A 21,362-nucleotide genomic window follows, 5' to 3' on the forward strand; every position below is an offset into this window, starting at 1 on the left:
CAGAGCAGACCTGGGTGTTGCTCCAGATACTCATGGGAGGAGGCTAGGAGGCTGGGGAAGCAAAGCCTTAAATGAGACTGGAATGGGAATGGGGTCCTCAGGGTGTCTTTCTCCTACTCACAACCAAGAGGGGCTCCCGATGCCTATTGAATAAAACCCAGATTCCTTAGGTCGGACTCCTGATTGCTGCATGCTCCCCCTCCAGTTGGTCATCATGGCTCCTACAATCTTGCAAGAGAATTAGGAGCTACCTGGGTTAAATCCTGCCTCAGGTCCAAATAAAGAGTTGAAACGCACCGCTAGAGTTCAAGACCCATTAACCGCCTTTTATTGAGACCTGAGTAAACATGAAGTGGGAGGGAGCCAAAGGGGTGGATAGACATTCCGGAAAGTAGTGACATCCATGGAAACTCATCTGAGTACACAAGGGAAGGAACACAAGAAGGGATAGTAGACAGAGCAAGCCCCTGCTGGTGTTACAATAGGCAAGTGGGTAGATAAGTGGCAGTGCCCAAGGGTAAGAGACTTGAAACTTGTGTTTGAGATGGTCCCTTTATCAGGCATGACGATGGCTAAGATAGACCTCTGGAAATTAGTGACTGAAGCAGAGTGGCAGGCAGGATTACAAGGAACAAGGAAGCGGTGTTGGAGCAACCATCCACATGAATCTGGAATTTGCTTATTGTCATAGAAGCAGTAATGGAGGGAGTGGAATGACAAAAAGCCTTCAGTAAATAAAAAGAACGATGAAGGATAATGACAGAGACCTCAATAGGGAATAGTGTGTTTCTCTGGAATGGTCTTCACTGGAGATGGTCTCTCTGAGGAGGAAGAAATAATCGGCAAGCAGCAGATCTGGCCGAAGAGTAAACAAGTGTTGAAGAAAAAAGCCACAGTTGTGAAAGCCTCAGGAGAGTGTGTCCTCAGGGGAGATACTGGTGTGAGTTGGAACAAAAGAGTAGAAGGCGCATTCACAAAGGAAGTGAGGACTCCAGGGATTCTGCTGACCACTGACCAAGCTTCACCGAGCTCAGTGGAAGGACTGGGGAGGGCAGAGTGAAAACTGGGTTGTTGTAGAGTCTTGGGTATAAAGGCAATGGTAGAAGACTAACCTGGCTTTCTGACATTGATCCAGGCAAGCAAGAATGTAAGGCATGGTGGCCTTAGGGGAAGGAGAGTCACTATTGCCTACTCTTGAGGACTGGAGCTTAAGCACCCTCAGGGATGGTGCCTGGAGTGCCGAGGTCAGGGAAGACCAGAGAACAGCCCTCTAGGTTAGCGGCAATAAGCACCAAATAAGCAGAGCCAGCCCTGGTTCCTGATTCAGACAAGTGCCCAGAGGCACAAAACCCTGTAGGATCCTCTGTCCCGAGGTAAGCAGTGTCATGGCTGAGGAGGGGATATTTTACTGGTAATACTGGGAGCTCTGGGTGCCTCCTTGGTAACATGTGACTCCTGAGGAGGGGTGGGACAGTCTTATCAAGAGTACTGGCCAGCGGCTTACACTCACCAGAGCAGAGAGAGACCAAAGATTGGACCTTATACCTTCTTACAAGATGGCAGCTTCTAACCTTTCTGCCCCTGTTCTGAAGGCAGTGAGAGGGCTACAAATGGTGCCCTGTGCTCCCTTGTTCCTACCCCAATTAATCACTGGTACTAGGAACACAGGCAGTTTCTCTGTTATTATAGCTCTTGAAAATGGTGAAGCTTGAATTAAAGCCCCTTTTATTCATGAGGGGTGACTCAGATGCTATTTTTAAGGCTTTTCTTTCTTTCCATCTTAGGTAGGCTTTGACAACTATTGCTGCCTTCTCTTCGTGCATAATCTTTTGGTTTCTGCTGCTTTTACATGCCTTGGAGTATGAGTTTGCAAATTCCTTAAGGCTCTTGCACTCATTTAGCTGGAGAATGATGTCCAGTTTTGTGATAATTTGGTGTTGCCTTTGTTTTCTGCCTTGGAAGATAATAGCCAGCAATTTGCAGAAATTCAGAAATTAGTTAAATTTTCTTTGTAAATCAAGAAATGTGCATTGAAATAATATCTCCTTCTGGAAGTTAATTTACATAATGCTGTTCTTACAGCTTTCACAGACCTAGTCACTTCTGATTTATTGAGCACCTGAAGTTCTTTTCCTTGTCAGCCAATGAGGTCACATGACATATGCCACCATATTGGAGTCACGTGACATGCCACAGGTAGTTAGTTGTTTAATCCCAGAGAGCCATGATGCAAAAGGTGGGTACCATGCAGTCTGCCTCAGCAGGACAAACTTGAAAGAGGGGATAAGACCTGTCTGTACCAGGCTTTGTAAGCCACGGACAGGGACATGAGATTTGACACACAATATTTCTCATCTTCAGATTTATTTTGAAAGAACACTGAATTTTATTGCTGTTTAGTTCTGCATTCTCATATCTTTTAAATTACATTAAATCAGAACTACCTTGAAAATCCAAGAATATATGGTCACAAAAGCCATGTAATTTATTATACACTTTTGAAAATATGCCAATTAGATTAAGTACAATGCTTTGCTCATCTCAGTATAAGTAATGAACAGTCTGAGAGAATGTTTCAAAAGCAAATGCAGATTGGTTTCTTGGGATTTTAATTTGTTTGTTGGAATAAAGTGATTGTTATTGAAAAATAACATTATAAAAAGTATTATCAGTAAGTATGACATGGGCACAATTGGTTATGAAATTTTGGTGAGATTAGCAAAAGAATTATAAATTGGAGCTAAATTTATAAATAAGTTATAGTAGAAGAATAGTTAAAGCAGTCCTGGAATTATGCAGACTTGAATTCAAATTCCGGTGTCATTTTCTATGTAAAATGTGGAAGTTACTTAACCTCTCTCTACCTGTGTGCTTGTCTGCAACATGGGGCAGTAACAGTTCCTGCTTTGTAGGGTTATTGTGGAAATTAAGATAGCTTGTATATGGATTGATCATAAGGACCACAAGGACAGTATAAATATATTAAGTGTCTAAAACTGGCAAAGAGGCACATTTCTTCTCAAGAATCTAATATAGCATTCATGCTCATATGATCAGGTATTAGCTTGTTTCAAAAGAAAATCAACCAAAAATAACATTCTAGACACGGCAAATGAATTCTTGGGTTTAAGGAGACCAGGATATACCATGAGGTCTGAAACTGGATTGCATGAGCTGAATCCTAGCTTCAGTCCTTCCTTGCCCCAAGCCTGCCAACCCTTGATGTCCTTGTGGGTACCCTGGGAACATGGGTATAAACCAGAGAATGTAGTCAAAGCACTTAGAATAGTACCTGGCATCTGGTAATCAGTGTTTGCCTGTACTGTTGTTATTGTCATTATTATTCTTTTTCGCTCCGGTAAAGTAGAAATTGAGTGAGAGACATCTGTTTTATGGAGTTTTAGTCCCCTGGTTTGACTGAATATATTTGGCTAAATATAATAACCACACCTAGAGACCTGGGATTCGGGCTGTTCACACTGGTCTGCTCATTCTTCTGAAATGTTGTAGTGATTTCTTTGTGCTCCTTGGCTGCTTTTTACTCCCTTTCTGTATCAAAGAGAGACATTTCTTCTGTTTAGAGGACGCGCTGTCTTCTATCTTAGGCTGTTTCCATAATATCTCTGGGATTATTTTGTCCTGTGCTTCTAGATGAGCTATTCAAGGGTCACCCATCCAGGGCAGAAGAGAAGTACGCAGCCTCTTTTCTAGGGCTATTTTCACACCATCTTCTGACATCACAGAGATTGGATAATCTGTTTCTGTGGGCATCATTCTAAACTGTTCTTACAAAAATGATTCAAGAAAACATTTTGAATTCTGCACAGTTACAGTTCATGTATTATACGAACCTGCTCACCCTTCCAAGCATTCATTTGCTAATTCATTTACTCACCAAAGATTTTGTAAACCACAGGGCTAGTGTTGGGTTATCAAGAGGAATAAGATATGGTTCCTGTCTCAAATGGATTCTGGAAGACTTGTAAATCTTTACTGAGTCACCACGTTTTTATGGAGCGCCCCCCCGTGGGCAAGTGTGTTTGTAGGTACTGGTGTTACAGCAGCAAAAAGTAGAGCATCCTGACCAAGTGCCTGTCCTCAAGAGGTTTGCATACTGATCCAGGAAGTGGAAAGTATGCTGGGTGCTTATCAGTGCTGTCAAGACAGGCAAACCAGTGGTTTTCATTTGTTGCAGATGACTGAATCCATTGTTGCCAGGAAGGGATTTATTAGATTATTTTGAGATTTACCAGGAAGATGAGGGAGGAGCTTGTATGCTACAGGTAAGGAAAAAGTCTAGGATCCACATAGGATCACTCCATCAGGAACCCAGCATAGCACAGCATCCTTGGCCAGGGCTGCTCCCCAAGGGACATGCCCTGTGCCCATTTCCTTTGCCTCCCATGGACACCTCTGCTGGAAGAACTCCAGCCAAGAAAGCACCGGGAGATGTGGCTCCAAGCCTCCAAGGCGCTGCACTGGGGAAGGCTCGCTGCACCGGGCTGCATAAGCCTGGCCACACACAGCCAAACATAGGCAGAGTGAAGGGGAATTGCTGTTTTGCAGAGGGCCCTTGAAAGATGCATCAGTTAAAAGTTGCATTTAGCTGCTCAACGGTAAACTCAGCAGCAGTTCGTGCCCACCTGAAGATGGAGCCCAAGGCCTCCCAGAAGACTTGGCCTCTATCTTCTTCTTCAACTCCAGTCTCTGAACACCAGGGCCTCAGTGGTGTGGACTTGCTGGTTCTTTCTATACACACCATGCCGTTTACCCTCACTGTGACTGCAGTTCATGCTGTTCTCTCTCTGAACTGTCTTTTTCCACCCTTCTTTTCTTGGCTGGCTTTTAGCTGAGAAGCCATCTCTGTGGAGCTTTCTCTGCACTCCCAATTGCATCATGAACGCCTTTCTATGTCCCTGCAGCAGACATGTGCTATGTACTTAATTATTTCCTGCATTACATTAGGATGATCCATTTCCATCTGTCTCCCTCATCCAGGAGCTCCAGAAGATCAAGGAGTACTCAATCCTCTTTGTAACCTTAGTAGCTAGCACCTAGCAGGCAACCAATACAGATTCCAAAGTGCCACAAGTTAAATTGTAAATAAGCAGGAATTTGCTAGTTCACAAAGTTGGGAGAAAGACAGGCATTCCTTGCCAGAGAAACAGCACCTTCAGAGGTCCAGGACACCGAAGGGCAGCACAGGTGTGGGGAAATGTAAACATTTCAATGACCCTAGGAGGATGGAAGTCAGCTGGAGATTCCAAAAATCCGTAGGGGTGAGATTAGGATGGGTCTGAGGTGCTAAGCCAAAGAGTTGGAGCTTATTTGAAAGCTTTAGGGGAGCCAAATTGAAGGATTTTGAACATATAAGGGACTTGCATGATCAGATTTGTGTTTTTAAACAGATTTGTCTAACAGCTGAGTAAATGGAGGATTAGCGGGGCTCAGAGCAGAAGCAGAGAGACCACAAAGAAGTCATTCCAAGCTGAACGTGGGGACAACTGGAGGGCAGTGGCAACAGCATGAAGAAGACTGTGAGTCCTTGAGACTCATGGTCTCATTTGGGGATTAACTGACAGTGGGACCGGAAGAATGGAACACGGATTTAACCTGAAGGCCCCTTGGCCTCATATCACCGCCTTTTCCCACAACTTGGCTTATGTTCTCCACCCGAACTCCCACCTGTGGGTGATAAAGAAAAAACCCAAATGCATCACATCTACTTTCCAGCTATAGCAAGCAGAAGAAATTCTCAATGTTAATACCGGAAGAGGCTTTAGAGATCGCCCAGTCCAACCCCAAATTTGGTTCACAGCTCTGCAAGTCGGGAGCAGGCACTCATCACTCTTCCATCGCCTGTTTAATTTGTCTGCTGCATTTGTCTCAAATATTTTCTTGTATGTTTTTTCCTTCCTAGCTCTCCCCTCCCCCTACTCTTCCCTCTCTCTCCCCTCCCCTCCCCCTCCATCTCTCTTCCTCTGTCTCTCTCTCTCTGATATTAGAATGCACTATTTAAACCAGATACAGTGACACACACCTGTAGTCCTAGTTACTCTGGAGGCTGAGGCAGGAGCATGAGTTTGAGCCAGTCTGGGAAATTTAGGGAGAACCTATCTCAAAAAATGAAATTAAAACGGTTAGGGTATGGCTCAATCGTAGAGCATTTGCCGGACCTGCATGAAACTCTGGCTGAATCCCCAGCACTGCACATACAAAAGCAATCTTTGAGGCCACTTGGCTGTCTAAAGTTGTATTTGGTCTGTAGAGTGGACACTTAGTGAACATTTGCTGAAAGAGGACGAGTGGGGCACAGTCAGGTTTGCTTTCCCTGAACCAGTAATCTTTGCACAGGACATTGGTTTGGAGGTTATCACATCCGTAATTCTATTTCCTATGGGGGCCTCACCTAATCAGTACTACAGAGGTTCAAATCTCCCAAGCAATACCCCTGTAGTTCACAAGGCTTCAGTGAGCTAAAAATAACCGTTACATTACTTCGAAAATGTTAACCACTGACAGACTCATACCCTTTAGGATGTATTATTTAAAAAGTGGTGGTGAGGGTATGGATAAACTGAAACCCTGGTACACTGTTGGTATAAATGTAAAATGGTGCAGTTGCTATGGAAAATGGTATGGGGTGTTCCCAAAAGTGTAAAAATAGAACTACCATATGATCTAACAATTCCACTTCTGGGAGCATACTCAAAATAATTCAAAGCAGAGTCTCAAAGAGCTTTGTGCAACCGGGTTGATAGCAGCCTCATTTGCAATTGCTAAAATGTAAAAGCAATCCCAGTGTCCATTGACAGAGGAATAGATGAAAAACAGAATGTGCTGTGTATGTATGCAATGAGTATTATTCCCCCTTGGAAGGATGGAAATTCTAACACATGCTACAACATGGATAACCCTTGAGGCTGTTGTGCTAAATAAAATGAGTCCCAAAAAGACAAATATTGTATGATTCCACTTATGTGAGGTACCTAAAATAGTCAAATTCAGAGAGTCAGAAAGTAGAGCTGGAGGGTGGAAAGTAGAGCTGTTGTTGTGTTTTAGCATTGCAACATGGAAGGAGTTCTGTAGACAATAATGTGAGTCTACTTAACACTACTAAACTGTACAGTTAAGAATGGCTAAGGTGGTATATTTTATGTGTATTTTCCCACAGTTTAAGAAATATGTACTTCTTGAGGTGACACAGCTGCTATCTTATTTGACCCTTACACCCTGAATTTTTGTTAGAAATGTAAGTTCCATTTCATAGTGCGGACAGTAAGACTGAGAAGTGAGGTGAATTCCCCACACCACATAACTAGAAAAAAGCAGAGCTGAGCTTTACATTCAGGCACCCCGGCTCCAGCCTGGTGCAGGCTTCTGCCACATCCGGGAGAGGTGCTGTAGCTGAACTAACTTGTCTGCTGCCAGAAGTATAAGGAACCAGAAATTGGCAATTTGTGGAGAGAGCTATAAATGTGTGCATGGGTGAGTGTGTGAGTAAAAGAGGGAAAGAGACAAAGGAAGAAAAATAGAGCTAGAACTTGCAAGCTCGCTCCCAGACACCTGCTTATGCTTCGCGTTTAAACCCCTCCCCTTCCTAAATCCTCCCAGGGCAGGTGTGAGTCACCTGTAAACACAGTGAGGAAAGGTCACCCCACATTCCCTCAGCTGGCAGATTAGAAGCCACTGCCACAGAGATGGGCTGTGTACATGAAATTTAAAACCTGCCATGTGATCAGGAGAGGATAGTGGCTCTTGCTTTTTGAAAGGGCTCCATTAGTTGTTCTCCAACCTCCTCCTGTGAAGGCAAAAGATGACCAGAGGCACTTACAACAATAAAGGAGATCTAATAGGAGAAAGGAGACAGTGGGAAGAGCACCAAGAAGGAGCTCCCACTGCCTGGAGCACCCACCACTTCCCATATGGCCTGGGCGCTCAGGACTAGGCTGCCATAACCGCCACCGTTTCCATATCCTGAACTTGAGCTGAACTTAGAAGATCAGGCTTCCCATGGGCAGCTAAAAAACAGCATGATCATCTAGCCATTCATCATTACATATTTTTCATAGCTTTATTCACCACAGGCCTGCTATGCATCATCAGGCATTGTGCTGATCCTTGACAGGTTTAAGCCCAATCTTTCCATTACTTGGGATGCAACTACACTTCCAGGTAGGACCGTGTTTCCCAGAGTATTTGTCTAGATGGTCCAGGGCAGGTTCAGAATTTGAACCTAGGCCTATTTAGCTCCAAAGTTTGTGATTTTCTCCACTCTACCATGTTAAGTTCAACAGAACCAAAGAGGCAGGAAGCTGCTGGCTCTTCTGTGTCTTCCCTGGAGAAATGCTTGATGGAAAGGGACGTTGAAACTCAAGAAAGCCGTTGCCAAGTACATGGGCAGTGACTTGTGATGCAAGAACATATAAGCAAAGCTAGGGTGGTGGATAGTGCATGGTTGCTTGGGAAATTATAAACAGCCTGATTGATATAAGGGCAGTTGTGTTTTGCTGTGGTTGGCGATCACAATTCCACTGTCTTCTGAGTTCCTTGGGACCACATTATGAAGAACCTTGCTGTACGCAGCAGTTTGTAATTTATTTTTGTAGGCAATGACAAGCCATCAACAGTTTGTATCAAGGGGTTTGCCAGCAATAGTTAGTACTGTCTATCAGTATTCTTCATTCTGGAAATTGCGAAAAAATTAAATACAACTGAAACATATCAAAGAGGAGAATACTGCTTTGCTCTCACACAGACAGGAGCATTACTGGCTAACATTGTACTCCAGGTCAGCAATGGCAGTGTTGTCAGCCATCTGAGCCCATCTGTGTGTCCTGTGATGTCAGCTGGTCAGGCTGGATCTTTTCCTAGAATAATGACTCACTTTTGTTTTCTCTTATGCTTTAGGAAGGGGTAAGAAACTTCAAGGAACTTCGAGCCAAATTTCAAAACTGTGATGCTCTGCCTCTTCTAGGACCTATTAAATTACCAGCAAGTGTTTCTCAAAAGGGTGACTTCGGATGCACAAGACCCCCCCAGATTTTGGCCCATGGGAAACCCCTCCCATCCAACCACAATTGGCCACCATCACATGGCTCCATTGGTGAGTCCCAGACTCCTAAAACCCAGCAAATGAAGTTGACCCAGAGGAGTAAAATTCAGAAGAGCCCAAGTTTCCCAGGACTTTTGGAAAACCCTGCTGTGTGTTCTCCAAGAAATTCCCAGGAAGCTTCTCTGCTCTTAGATGTGAATCGATCCAATACTGAGATGACCAGTGAGGAAAAAGGAACAGTGGCCAACAGCTTTCAAGACAAGCTCAGGAAGTGGGAGAAAGTTTCATCTCAGAAGAGTGTGACGTTCTCAGCTCTTCTCCTTACCAACGGTGGGGGTAAAGCCTTCCATCCAGAAGAGGAGAAAAGCACAAAGCTTCTTCCACATAGACCAAGGGAAAAGATTCAAACAAAATGGGCCCTGACACTCCCTTCCAAGAAGGAGTTGGCCCAAAGAAAAGCACTCGCCACCTGTGAACAACCCCCCTCTCCATGTTCTCAAGCTGGCGAGAAGAACCAAGAAAAACCCAGTGTTGAAGGGAACTCAGCAGGTGGTCCCTGCCAGCCTGTTTATGAATGTGAGCTGGCCATCCCAGCCCCAGGTAAGGAAAGGAATCCCTGTGGACCAGGCGGAGGGCTCATTGGGTTGAAGTGGAATGGTCTTGTGTGTGACCTGGGCAATGCAGCCCGGGAATTGTGGGCCTACCTGATAAATCTTAGATTCAAGTCTGTATAAAGTGCTTCATCTCCCAGAATTACATTGCAAAACTGTTCGGGCAAGATTGAACTTAACTCCTAGTTTTATTTCTTACGAGCTGCATGAGCTTGGGCAATTGGCAAACTTCTTAGAGCCTAGTCTACTCGCCTACACATCAGACGTGTCACCAGAATTCTGTCTGCAGCACAACAGTCCCCTCTGATGCTGTCATCCTCCCTGCCCTCACTCTGTGCACCAAATCCACTAGCAAGTTCTGGGTCCCACCATGAGAGTCCCGTATGTTTGGAGCTCTCTGACTTCTCTCTACCTCTGCTCCTACTCCTGTCCACAGCGCCTCTGTCTCTTACCTGGGCTATTGCAGTCGCCCTTGGGTCTCCCCACCTGTCTGCTCTTGCCCGTGTGTGTTCTGTCCTCCATCTCTAGGGAAAGTGGCCTCTGAGGTACAGGTGCCAACCTTTCTGCTTGCCTGGGCTGCACTGAATGACGAGGAATTGTGTTGGGCCGTGTATAAAATATGCAATGTAGTAAACATATATAAATAAGGCAGCCTTTAAAAAATATTTTTAGTGGGCCCGGGATTTAGCTCAGTGGTTCTGCTGCCTGCCTCGCAAGCGCAGAGTCCCAAGTTCAATCCCCAGTACCAAAATATATATATATTTTTTACTAATAGAAGTGTGTCCAACCTGTAGTTTGGACATACTTGAATAGTCAGTACATGTAAATAATGAAACGTCCTTTATTTTTCATATTTTTATTATAACATTTCTGGTATTGCAGAGTAACGTTTCTAGTGTTATAACACTGCTAGTATTAACATTTCTAGTATTAGTGTTATAGATGTAATTATAACAATTTATCATGACCAAAATCTATTTGATACCTTTTCATACTTCTGTACCACAGCTGCTAAAAAAAAAAAACTATTTGAAGTTACTAAGTTATTTTACAAAATAACACAGCCAGCCTGAGTTCTATTAAATAAGAAAACTTACATGTTTGCTTAATAACAATAAATGCCTGTCTTCACAGAGCACACAAGTATAGGTAGGTTGAAATCACTCTTTCTCTGAGTGTGATGGCACACACCTGTAATCCCAGGACTCAGGAGGCTGAGGCAGGAGGATTGCCATGAGTTTGAGGCCAGCCTTGGCTACATAGTGAGCTCAAGGCCAGCCTGCACTACAAAGCGAGACTCTGTCTCAAAGCAACAACAATAGCAACAAAGATATCACTCTTTCACTTGCATGTGATGTCTGATACACATGCGTTTCCACTGGGCTGGTTGTGTGTGGCAGGCACAGGAGGCGGAGCTGACACTGCACTGTGCCCTCCCCTATCTGCCATTCTGTTCCTATGCCATCCATGCTGTGCAACTGAGTCATTAAAAAAAAAAATCACTAAAAAATCAACATCATAATGTTAAAAACTGATGCCTACCATCTTGTAGGGCTGCATTCCTAGCTGCCCAGGGCCATGTGTGACCTGCAGGCCTATTGGTTGGACAGGTCTGCTCTACATGAAACAGAGCATGTCCCTCTCCTGTTCAAGGTAAACTCCAGCCATCTAAGAGTGAGATCTGGTCTGTACCCTACTTTTCCACTCTCTCGCCAAGCGCTGTGCTAGTCCTTATATACACCAAGCAGGTTCCACCCAGGTCTTTGCTCCCGTCAGTTCCTCGGCCTTGGAGACTCTTCTACCAGGTCTTTGATGTCTCTCTCCTTCCCTTCATCAAAGCCTTGGCTCAAGTGTCACCTGCCCAGTGGATCTTTTGGTTACTCTATGTGAAGTAGCTACCAAATTGTTTTGGTTTTCTTCATATCACTTATCCCTATACCTGATATAAAATTATGCACTTTTTCAGTTGCCTCAGTAAATTAAAAGAGATCAAAGATTGTCTTCCTTGCCACCCTATCCCCAGAAGAACAAGGTACAAGCCCAGGTTGAGCATTTCCTCAAAAAAAGATCTACTGAATGATTGGATGGATTTCCTGCTTACAATCCTCCTTGATTTCTCTATGTACTTAAATTAGAGGCTAAACTACTTACTGAAGTTTTTATGGCCATGATTCTGGACTTTGCTAAGTCTCAGACCTTCTTCTACTTCTCTTTCCCTAGCCCACTAGCCATAGTCAACTGAGGCAAGAGAACCAGACATCTCCCTTGAGTTATCTTGCTTATTTGTTCTTTGTTGACCATCAGTCTCCTCCTATTAGAATAGAAATTCCTGAGGGTAGGAGTGCATTTATCCTATCCCCAGGTCCTAGAACAATACCAAGAATACAATAAAGAAACAGTTACTGAGGAAGGGATGGGAAGGAAGGAAAGATGGATGCAAACAAAATGGAATTATTGAGAGAGTTAAGTGAAATAACTGTAAATTGCTTAGCATAATGCCTGGTAAAAATTAGAAGCCCAGTTAGTAAGTGATAGGTCATTTTCATCGTCTTCTCCTAATTTGATAAAAACTGATAATTGGACTTAGAGTTAAAGCCTCGGAAGGGAAGAATTTTACCCTGAGCATCTGGAGCTGTGAGTAGAGCAGGAAGGAAGCTGTCCTCCTACTGCCACTTTGAAAAGGACAGGAGAGGAGAGTCAGAGCCATAATTCAAGGACCTGACCTGCTTACTGAGTTTTAGTATGGATGGTCCCTAGGGTCAATTACGATATTCTGCAAACCAAATATCAAGGCCCTTGGATTATATGAGAACTTTTTGTGTTATTTTTCAGTGTAAGGAGCAGATATGATTTTTCACGTGTAATATTGGAATTGCTGTTGAAATTGGATTTCGAGTGCAGAAGGACAAACTATACAATTTTGACTTTAAAAGAAAATTCTAGGACATAAAACTCACCAAGGCCAAGAATCACAAAGGCAACTTTGAAGCTGGTTCTAGGCTATGAGCCCTGGAAATCAGATCAAATTTTCTTCCTTGTTGTAGCTCCTGTGTTATTCACACATCCTAGGTGCTTGTAGAATTGTCCCGGGGGATAGTCATTCTGTCCCCTCTGAGCAGACCCTGGGAGATTAAACAGGACACACTCCCTGCCTGTGGGACCCTCTGGTCACAGGGAAGAGAGACCAGTCTCCCTGCTAGCACTGACATAGGGGTATTAGCAATGGCTATGGGGTACAAATCAGAGAGTGGGTAATTCTGGCCTTGATTTCCAGAGAAATCAAGAAAAGTTATCCAGAGGAAATGTCACTGGAGCAGAGCTTTAATAGAATGAATTGAAGGCAGGTCAAGAGGACACAAGCCTGTAATCGCAACACTCTGGGGGGCTGAGGCAGGAGGATCGCAAGTTTGATCCCAAGTTGGGCAACTGAGAACTTAGTGAGACCAACCCTGTTTCAAAATTGAAAAGGACAAAATGGGGGGGGGGGGGGTTAGCTCAGTGCAAAGGCCCACACTTCAATCCCCAAAAGAGTTGAAGCTTGCAAGAGAGAGAATAGCGTCCCAGAACCAGGAATGGCATGAATGGTCTCCAAGGGAAGAGGAGCTCAGGGATGAGGTGAAGGCCGTCTGGGCTCCGTTCAGGCTGGGGAAAGATGATGCCATATGGCAGGAGGGGCTGAGTGCTGGAGCAAAGGGTCTTGGTGAGGGGGTCAGGACAGCAGGTCAGGTGAGGCGGGTGAGCTGCAGGGACCTGGGTACCCCGGTTGCTGACTGGCATGCAGATGGGCCGGGAGCGAGACCCAGGCCAGAGAACCCATCATGCAATGGAAACCATAACCTGCACTTTCCTGTCTGTGCTCAGCAAACCCGCCAGACACGCAGCATCGCCAGCTCCCCAGAACAAAGCCACTGCCCCCTGTGGGGTCTCTGGGTCCGGCTCCCCCAAAGCCCCTGAAGCCGCCAGCTGTAGACCTCCAGGCCTTCCAGAGGCAGCCAGCTGCTCTCTCCAAGGCCCAATACAAAGGTAAGGAGATGCATGGGGCCCTTGCATGGCCTGTGCTCTGCAGGCCTAGGCCCTGGTGTCCCTCCCTTGGCATCAACTCCCAGGTAATGTGGCACTGCCACTCTTCCCCTTCCTGGGCCGGATGTTCATCACTGTTGAGCTCTCACACAGCCCCAGCAGTTTACCTGCTGAATAACAAAGCTGCGGGACTTGGCCCGTCACTCCCAGGCCACCTGCTTCCCCTGAGAGTGCTGCACTGGATCGACTGGGAATCCATCCAAGAGGAAGAGAACACAAAGTCACTGAGCACGGAGCCAGTGGGCCTTGGTGCTCCCTGCAAAGCCTGTGTTGTCAACACAATCATGCAGGACAAGGGAGGTGGGAGCTAGAGGGAACGAGCCAGTGCAGACTTGACCCGAGGTCCTTCCAGAGGCCATCAGGGTCTTAAGTGATGGCTCCTGCCCTCCTGGGTCCCTTGGAGGTAGTGCCACATCTCTGGAACCCATTGTTCTGCCCCACTTTGAGTCTTGCTCTGCTATTGAAAGGAACAGTTCTCATCCACACCTCCCACTACTCTCTGGCCTTGTTGATACTTTGAACACCTGGCTTGAGTTCAGTGACAGGAGAACACACCTTGGGGGCCCTGTGTGGGGATGCAGCCATTGCCACCCACAGATGGTATAGAGAGAGTGCTAGTGCAGTCTCTGACGGCTCACTTGACTGCTTCGGGCAACTTCCTGTTGAGTTTCTCTAACTCGGTGGTTCTCAAGCATGCCTCAGAATCACCAAGAAGACTTGTTAAGACTCAGATCACTGGACTCTATTTCCGGCATTTCATACTCAGCTGGCCTGGGTTGGAACCTGATAATTTGCCTTTCAATGAGTCAAAACATGCTGCTGTTGCTGGGCCTGGGAACCACACTGGGGGAACCAGTGCTACAATCCATCTTATGTCTCACTGGGGAAGAAAATCCTACGTAGAAGGACAGAGTTCTCCTAAGTTTACTTTAGTATCATGGCTCTCTGCACATCAAAGAAGGCTAAGAGTGGGTTTTATAAATGTTAATAACTCAAGCATGAGGCTGCTTCTCTGAAGGGGAAGACGGTTGTCTGAGAGCAGTGAGCGAAAGCACCAAGTATTTGAAATGAAATGGCCTCATAGATCCCAGCTCCCCACCCCTAGCTATTTAAGTCTGGGCCTTGTCCTCACTGAGCCTTTTTCTTTGTCAGTAAAGTGGAAATGATGATATTTCCAGTCTCACAGGACCAGGGTGAGAACAGTGAGCGATAGGAAGAGCAGTGCCCTGCTCTGTAGCAGACAGGTAAAGAAAGGACCCTCAGAGGTCCCTACCCTCCAGGCGGCCAAAGTCTCATGCAGGAGACTGCACCCCTGCGCGAACGCCCTAAAGTGCGGGTGACAGCTGAGGTGCAGGCACAGGGAGCCCCCCGGGGTCACAGATGAGTTGCCCCTGCCCACCAGGTCTCGGGGTAGGTCGCGTCGTGAATACCACTCACTTCAGCAGGCTGCAGCCAGTGCCTCTTTCTCACTCTGCCTCTTGCCTTTGCAGCAGACATGAAAGAATCCCTCTGTCCTCTGGAGAGGTGAGTACATGCTCCGGCACTGCTTCGGATCCTGCCCCTAGCAGGCACTAACCACAAGCCAAGTGTCTGTGTTGCTCAGAAGGTTGCGGGAAGAGTGTATTTGCAAATACAGAGGGGGTCAGTAAATTGAAACATCAGCTTCCCTAGTCATAAACCCAGTGAGGGTTTAAAGAATGCTCCAGGCAGCTGTGCTGTTGGAATTGGCGATGGGAAGAAGGACATGTTTCTGGTGCACTCCACCTAGGAACTTTGCCAGGAAAGGGCAGGTCAAGAATCCTTCACCCACATAATGTCTGTTCGACCATTTGGGGTGTCATCCTTTTCACAGATGTCCTCTGGGCTTGTCTCCAGATGACTGCATCAGTACTGCTCCCACGCTCACCTTACAGCTCCTGACCCTTGGCTTCTGAAAGTTTGCCATTTGCTGTGCAGGAGTCCAACCCATAGGTGCTCAGAGTGTTGACTCTAAACTTCACCTCCCTCAGAATGATGTTCTTATTTGCAAGAAGGCAAGTCTTAGGAGGAGAACTAAACTAAAAAACAAATGGTCATATTACTGTTCCATCTGTCTGATGTTTATAACAGTCCAGCGTGTTGCATTTGTAATAGAAGAAACACAAGATTATAGGTTTGTAGCAATGAGGGAGGGGTCACATTTCCTTGAGAAGGTCGGGGAAGTCTTTAGAGCAGTATAAGTTATCTGTTGCTACAGCCATATTCCTTCGTGATTACCAAGTCCAGCAGCCTATATGATGTGAGTCAAGGGTGCGACTGAGTTGGGCCAGGGGCAGCTGGATTTGCAGTCAGCCACAGGCTTTCCAGGCAGCTTTGCCGGCACTGGCTGCGATGCCACATGTCTAGAGGAGAGTTTGCATTTGGCTGATCTAGGATTGCTTTGGGGCTGGGCTGACTGGACATCGTAACTTGGTACCATCTATCTTGTCCTCCAGAGGACTAGCCCAGGAGAGTTGTAGCAGGGGCAACACAACACCAGGACAAGCCTAGCAGCGTAAGTGCTCGTGTGCTATTGAAGCCCTTTTCTGGGTCACAACCACTAACATCCTATTGCTCAAAGTGCTCACGTGGCCAAGTGAGAGGGCACTGAAGGCAGGCATGGCCAAGGACAAAGAGCTCGAAGGGGTGAAAATTGAGGCACGAAGCCATTCACCCTGCTACTGAGAGAGAAATGCTTGGAATGGATATTGAGGACATTGTGCTGGGTGGCACAGGAAAGGTCACGAGAAGTAGAGGCAGGGAGTGTGAAGTTTCCTGTGTTATTTGTGGAGGGAGAAAGGGTTCAGCAGAATTCGAATACAGCAAGTATGGAAGTGGGGTTGGAGAATAGACAGGCACCACTTCATGGAGAATCTTGTACACCAAGGGATTGATAAAATGATCTTGTTCAACAAGGGTCTGACTGTGTAGTGCTAGAAATCATGCGCTCCAGGAATCCTAGTTTAATTATCTATTTGAAAGAACTGAGTAACAGAAGGAGGTGAGCAAGCAGGGCAGCATCCTGTGTGCATTTACGTGAAAGACAGAAGATAACATGAGTTGCTCAGCAATGGCCTGCACGACTTCCTAGTGAACGGAGGTCCCCACGTGACCCTGTGAGAGGATGGTGTACTCTGCTGAGGTGTAATCTAGGTCATCTCTTGTCACACTGCGAACATCTCAGCGTGAGTACACTCTGATTGTAGGTTTAACTAGATGTACACTTTCCCCACCTCTTTACTCTAAGACAACTTCTTTGGTACTTTAAACAAGGAAACAGCAAGCCCTCTCCACCTGGGGACAGTGATCAGTCTCCAACATGGCACTGTCTTCCTAGGGGATTTGTAAGGTCGATTTTGACTATTCCCTTTCATGCTGACTTTAGAACACAACTCAGAACTGAAGTGAGATTTTTGTTGTGTATTGATTATGGTACAGGCCAGGGGTGGCGAACCTATGGCATGCGTGCCACAGTGGGCACATAGAGGCCTCTGTCAGCAGCCAGGCCAAGTCACCCCAGCAGCCAAGCATCAGATAATATTTGTTTTTCTCGAAACTAAAACCTCAGGATTCAGGCTTAATTGCAGTATTGACACCGCACCGAGTTTGGGCACTCGGTCTCTAAAAGGTTCGCCATCACAGGAATAGCCCATACTACTCTAAGAAGGAAAGACAAGTTAGACAACAAGAGATCGTAATACTTACGGTTGCTTCATAGAAGATGGAATCATTTCATCTCTATCCTACACGATGACTAGGAATTAGATAGGTTCACTCATTTGTTTCCATCTGTGATACTGTAACGTACATATACGTGGGAGAGTTAGGGAAATCACCACATTCCTGATATGTACCTAGTGGATGGATACATGCAGGGACTGACCAATGAACAATCGGGATGGACATAGAACATGATTGAAAATAGGGAGAAATAAACAGACAAAAGTATCTCAGTATGCAAAAATATGAGGTTGGATTGTAAATGTTTGGAAAATGTTGTGCCTTTACTGAACATGTAGAGACTGTTTTGTCTTTATTATCCTAATGCAGTAGAACAGGTATCTCCATGGCATTTACATTGTATTCGGTGCCATGAGTAATCTAAAGATAGTTTAAGTATATGGGAGAGGTGCGCAGGTTGCAGGTGAACCCTAAGAGACTTGGGTGTCTGCAGAATGTGGTGCCAGCAAGGGGTCCTGCACGCCATTCCCACAGATACTGAAGGCCACTGGGTATTAAATGTCATGCGAAGGATTCTGGACTTTATCTCAACAGTGATGTTAGAACCCAAAAATGCCTTGAGGCCCAATAGCCTTGCTTACACTTTCCATGGAAACTGGTGCTTGTTTGGGAAGAACCTTTCCCATATTCAGGGCATTAGTCTTCAGTGTAGGTATTAGATTTAGAAACAGAGTATGTAATATCATGGGAAAGGAACTTGGTGATTATCTGGTGTAGCCGGTCACATAGCTTAAAGTTAATGAAAGCTTGGGTTTTAAATCCAAGCACTACCACTTAATACCTGTAAGCTCACGCATGGCCTTCCCCCTGCAAACCTCATTTTCTACTTTTGTGAAATGCCAATATCGATAGTGCTTAATGGATACCATTCTGGTGAGGGATAAATGATTGTAAAGTGTTTACCGTGGTGCCTAGTACCCAGAGATTGGCTTACTTAGCTATTGTATACCTTCCTCCCAAGGGTAACAATTCATGCTCATAACTCTGGGCTCCAAAAATCTGCCGATGAGGAATTCAGTACCTGGTATGTCCAATATTGTTCTTTGGGGAAATTCCATTAATTCAATACATATTTATATTGAATCATACACTAGGCATTTTTATGCATTAAGAATACAGTAATTAATGCACAAAGTAGACAAAACTATGAGGTGTGATAGAAAAATGCAATGAATATTTAAATTTAAAAAAAATTATTACGGTAAAATAAGATGCATTGCATTAATCTCTTCAAAAATACTTCCCCTCACTTTGAATACACTTACACTTGTCCCATCATTCTTGCCACTTTCTGAAGCAGTTCTGAATGTCTTCTTTCATGGGGCTCTTTAGTTGCTCTGTTATGGTAGACTAAATGACCTGAAAACATTTACTTTGAAAAACAGCCAGAAGTTGCATGGCCCCAAATCCAGTGAATCAGGTTGATGAGGGCTCCCGTAATGTTTTTATGAGTCTGCCTTTCCATTGGTTGGCACTTGGCAGAAGCACTCACTGTATGTATATAGAAATTTTTCATCACACCTCGTAAAGACACTCACAAAGAGAACTTCCAGAATCGCTTCAGAAAGAAGAACAATGGGTTCAGTGTGTTCAAAGTGAGCAGAAGTATTTTGAGGAGGATTAATGATAATGTGTCTTTTACTGTAATTTTTAAAATTTAAATGTTTGCCATATATATTTTTTTTCTTTTTTTTTTTTTTGGTACCGGGGATCAAACTCAGGACCTTGTGCTTGTGAGGCAGGTTGCAGAACCACTGAGCTAAATCCCCGGCCCTGTTTGCCATATATTTTGATCACCCTTTGTATTTAACATGCATCTGTGCACATACACACTTTTGTATGTTTATTTCAAAGTCCTTTAAGTTGAGCTGGGAAAAATAATGTTTGATGTCTGTCCTGCAAACTCCCAACCACCTATCCAAGCTCGACTCTTCAGTACAGCAACACACCTTCTTGAAGCATCTAAAGACTACACTCTTGTGTCCACCCATGTTCATAGCAGCGCAGTTTTTAATAGCTAAAACTTGGAAACAGCCCAAATGCCCATCAACTGGAGACTGGATAAAGAAAAATGTGTTTTTTTTATAGAATAGAGTACTACTCAGCCATAAAAAATGAGAAATTAGAGACATTTATAGGTAAGTGGATGCACATTGAGGTGATACTTTTAAGTGAAATAAATAGGACACACATGTGTAAATACCGAATAGTTTCTCTGGTGTGAGAAACTGAAAGTGTAAATAAGGACTAAATGTATAATAGGTAATGTGAAATAGGAAGAAAAGGGGCAAAGGGGAAGGAAGTGGGATGGCCAGGGGAAAGGCAAGAAGGGAAAGGAAAATTGATGAGAAATGGAAAAAATGGAAACAAAGTCTTTGTAAATAGGGAAGGTGGAGGGCGTGAAGGGAGGGCTAGGAAGGGGGAAAAAGTAAGAACCAAGATGCATTATATAAAGGTACAATTCCCAATGAGAATTGTAATTGTGTTGTGTACCTACAATGTACCAATAAAAGAATTTAATACAAAAAAAAAAAAAGACTACACTCTTGAAACTCCCGTTGTGTTCCCCATTATTCATGGGATGGGAGCCTCTATGTTTAGCTGTGTTTCTTGCATACACGTTCATCACCTTGTGAGGAGCGCAGTGTGCCCCCAGCAGGCATCTTTCATTTCTGGGCTTCCCCCAGGGGTGTGAAGTCTGAGTCTGAGAAGCCACATTATCCGATGGAACAAGGACAGGTGCTGGAGCTCAGTTCCTACAGGTTCAAGCCCCGGCTTCACTCCCTAGCTGAGTCATTTACAGCTCCCATCTGTGACACATACCCACAAGGAGACTCTTTCCTTCTCTTTTGTGTCATGAAAACCACGAGATAAATGGTATAAAACATGGAATACACAGAAGAACTCAGTGGGACTTGGGTTTCCTCAACCTTGGCCTCTCTATCCCTGTTATCTCTGAAAGATGAATATCTCCTTAGCTCCTAACCGTTTATTCTGTCGTCACCCTGCGTAACCCACACTGGCCAACATCCCTGCCCAACAAGCAGCTGGTGTTCGTGTGGGCAACACAGGTTAGTCACTCAGCACTGGGCCTCTCCCAGGACTGAGGAATTGGCTGATATTTCATTCCTTAGCTCTCAATATGCCTGTTGCCCTGTTAAGAAGGGGTAGAGGGCAGTCTTGGCTCAAGGAATCTCCGGCTCAGGACCAAAGGGGAGGGAAGGACTGTTTCTGGCAGGAGTAGAGAAGACTCAGAAGTGCAAACTCTCAGAAAGGGCTTGGCCATGGGTTTTCAGGAGTCTCACTTGCACTTGTGAGTTTTATGTCTGTTTTTGCTGAAAGTTTTTAAACCTAGTCTCAGCCTGTTTTGAGTCCTAGGGATGGCCTCTTTCACAGCACTCTAGGACATACTTTTCCATATGTGATTTTGATATGTCTGCCTGAGTGGGAGCTCAGAAGCCTTCTCCAGGGTTGGTGGGTCATGCGGCTGGGTCTCAGCTGGGTTAGACAGCAGGGGGACCTTGGGCCTGGGGAAGCAGGTGCCAGGTGCCTCATCTGTGGCCTTCAAACAGAAAGATAACAGTAACAGCAGCACGGTGGCTGGACAAATACATTTGCAGTCCTTACTTAATAGTGGTAAATGCTATAGAGAAAAAAATTAGAAGTATTAGCATAATAACTTGAGATTGAGAGTAACAAAAGAAAGTTCAGAAGATCAAGAAAGGCCTCTCTGGGATGCTAACATTTGGCTTGAGACTTGTGCAATAAGAACTGGATGCAGTCATTGGAAGGCCTCAGAGAAGAACATTGTAAAAGAGGGAAGAGGTGGAGCAGTCTCACAGGGAGACCCAGCCTCA

The 21,362-nt window shown here is 45.0% G+C and overlaps 1 protein-coding gene across 2 annotated transcripts in view; it reads left to right on the plus strand.

Annotated features, from left to right (window-relative positions):
- Positions 1 to 21,362, plus strand: part of Fyb2 (FYN binding protein 2) — a 140,535-nt gene that overhangs the window by 22,672 nt on the left and 96,501 nt on the right. The window contains exons 2-4 of one of the 2 annotated variants that reach the window (XM_087214481.1): positions 8,911 to 9,655; positions 13,528 to 13,689; positions 15,240 to 15,270. In XM_087214481.1, coding sequence (XP_087070607.1) covers positions 8,911 to 9,655; positions 13,528 to 13,689; positions 15,240 to 15,270 — 938 coding nt within the window. Of the gene's footprint in view, positions 1 to 8,910; positions 9,656 to 13,527; positions 13,690 to 15,236; positions 15,271 to 21,362 lie in introns of both variants that reach the window. The other variant, XM_087214480.1, reaches the window with a different exon arrangement.

This window comes from Heterocephalus glaber, unplaced genomic scaffold, assembly GCF_053883595.1.
Source record: "Heterocephalus glaber isolate CG9 unplaced genomic scaffold, H.glaber_assembly_v1.0 deba00001447, whole genome shotgun sequence".
In the NCBI taxonomy this organism is placed as follows: Eukaryota; Metazoa; Chordata; class Mammalia; order Rodentia; family Bathyergidae; genus Heterocephalus; species Heterocephalus glaber.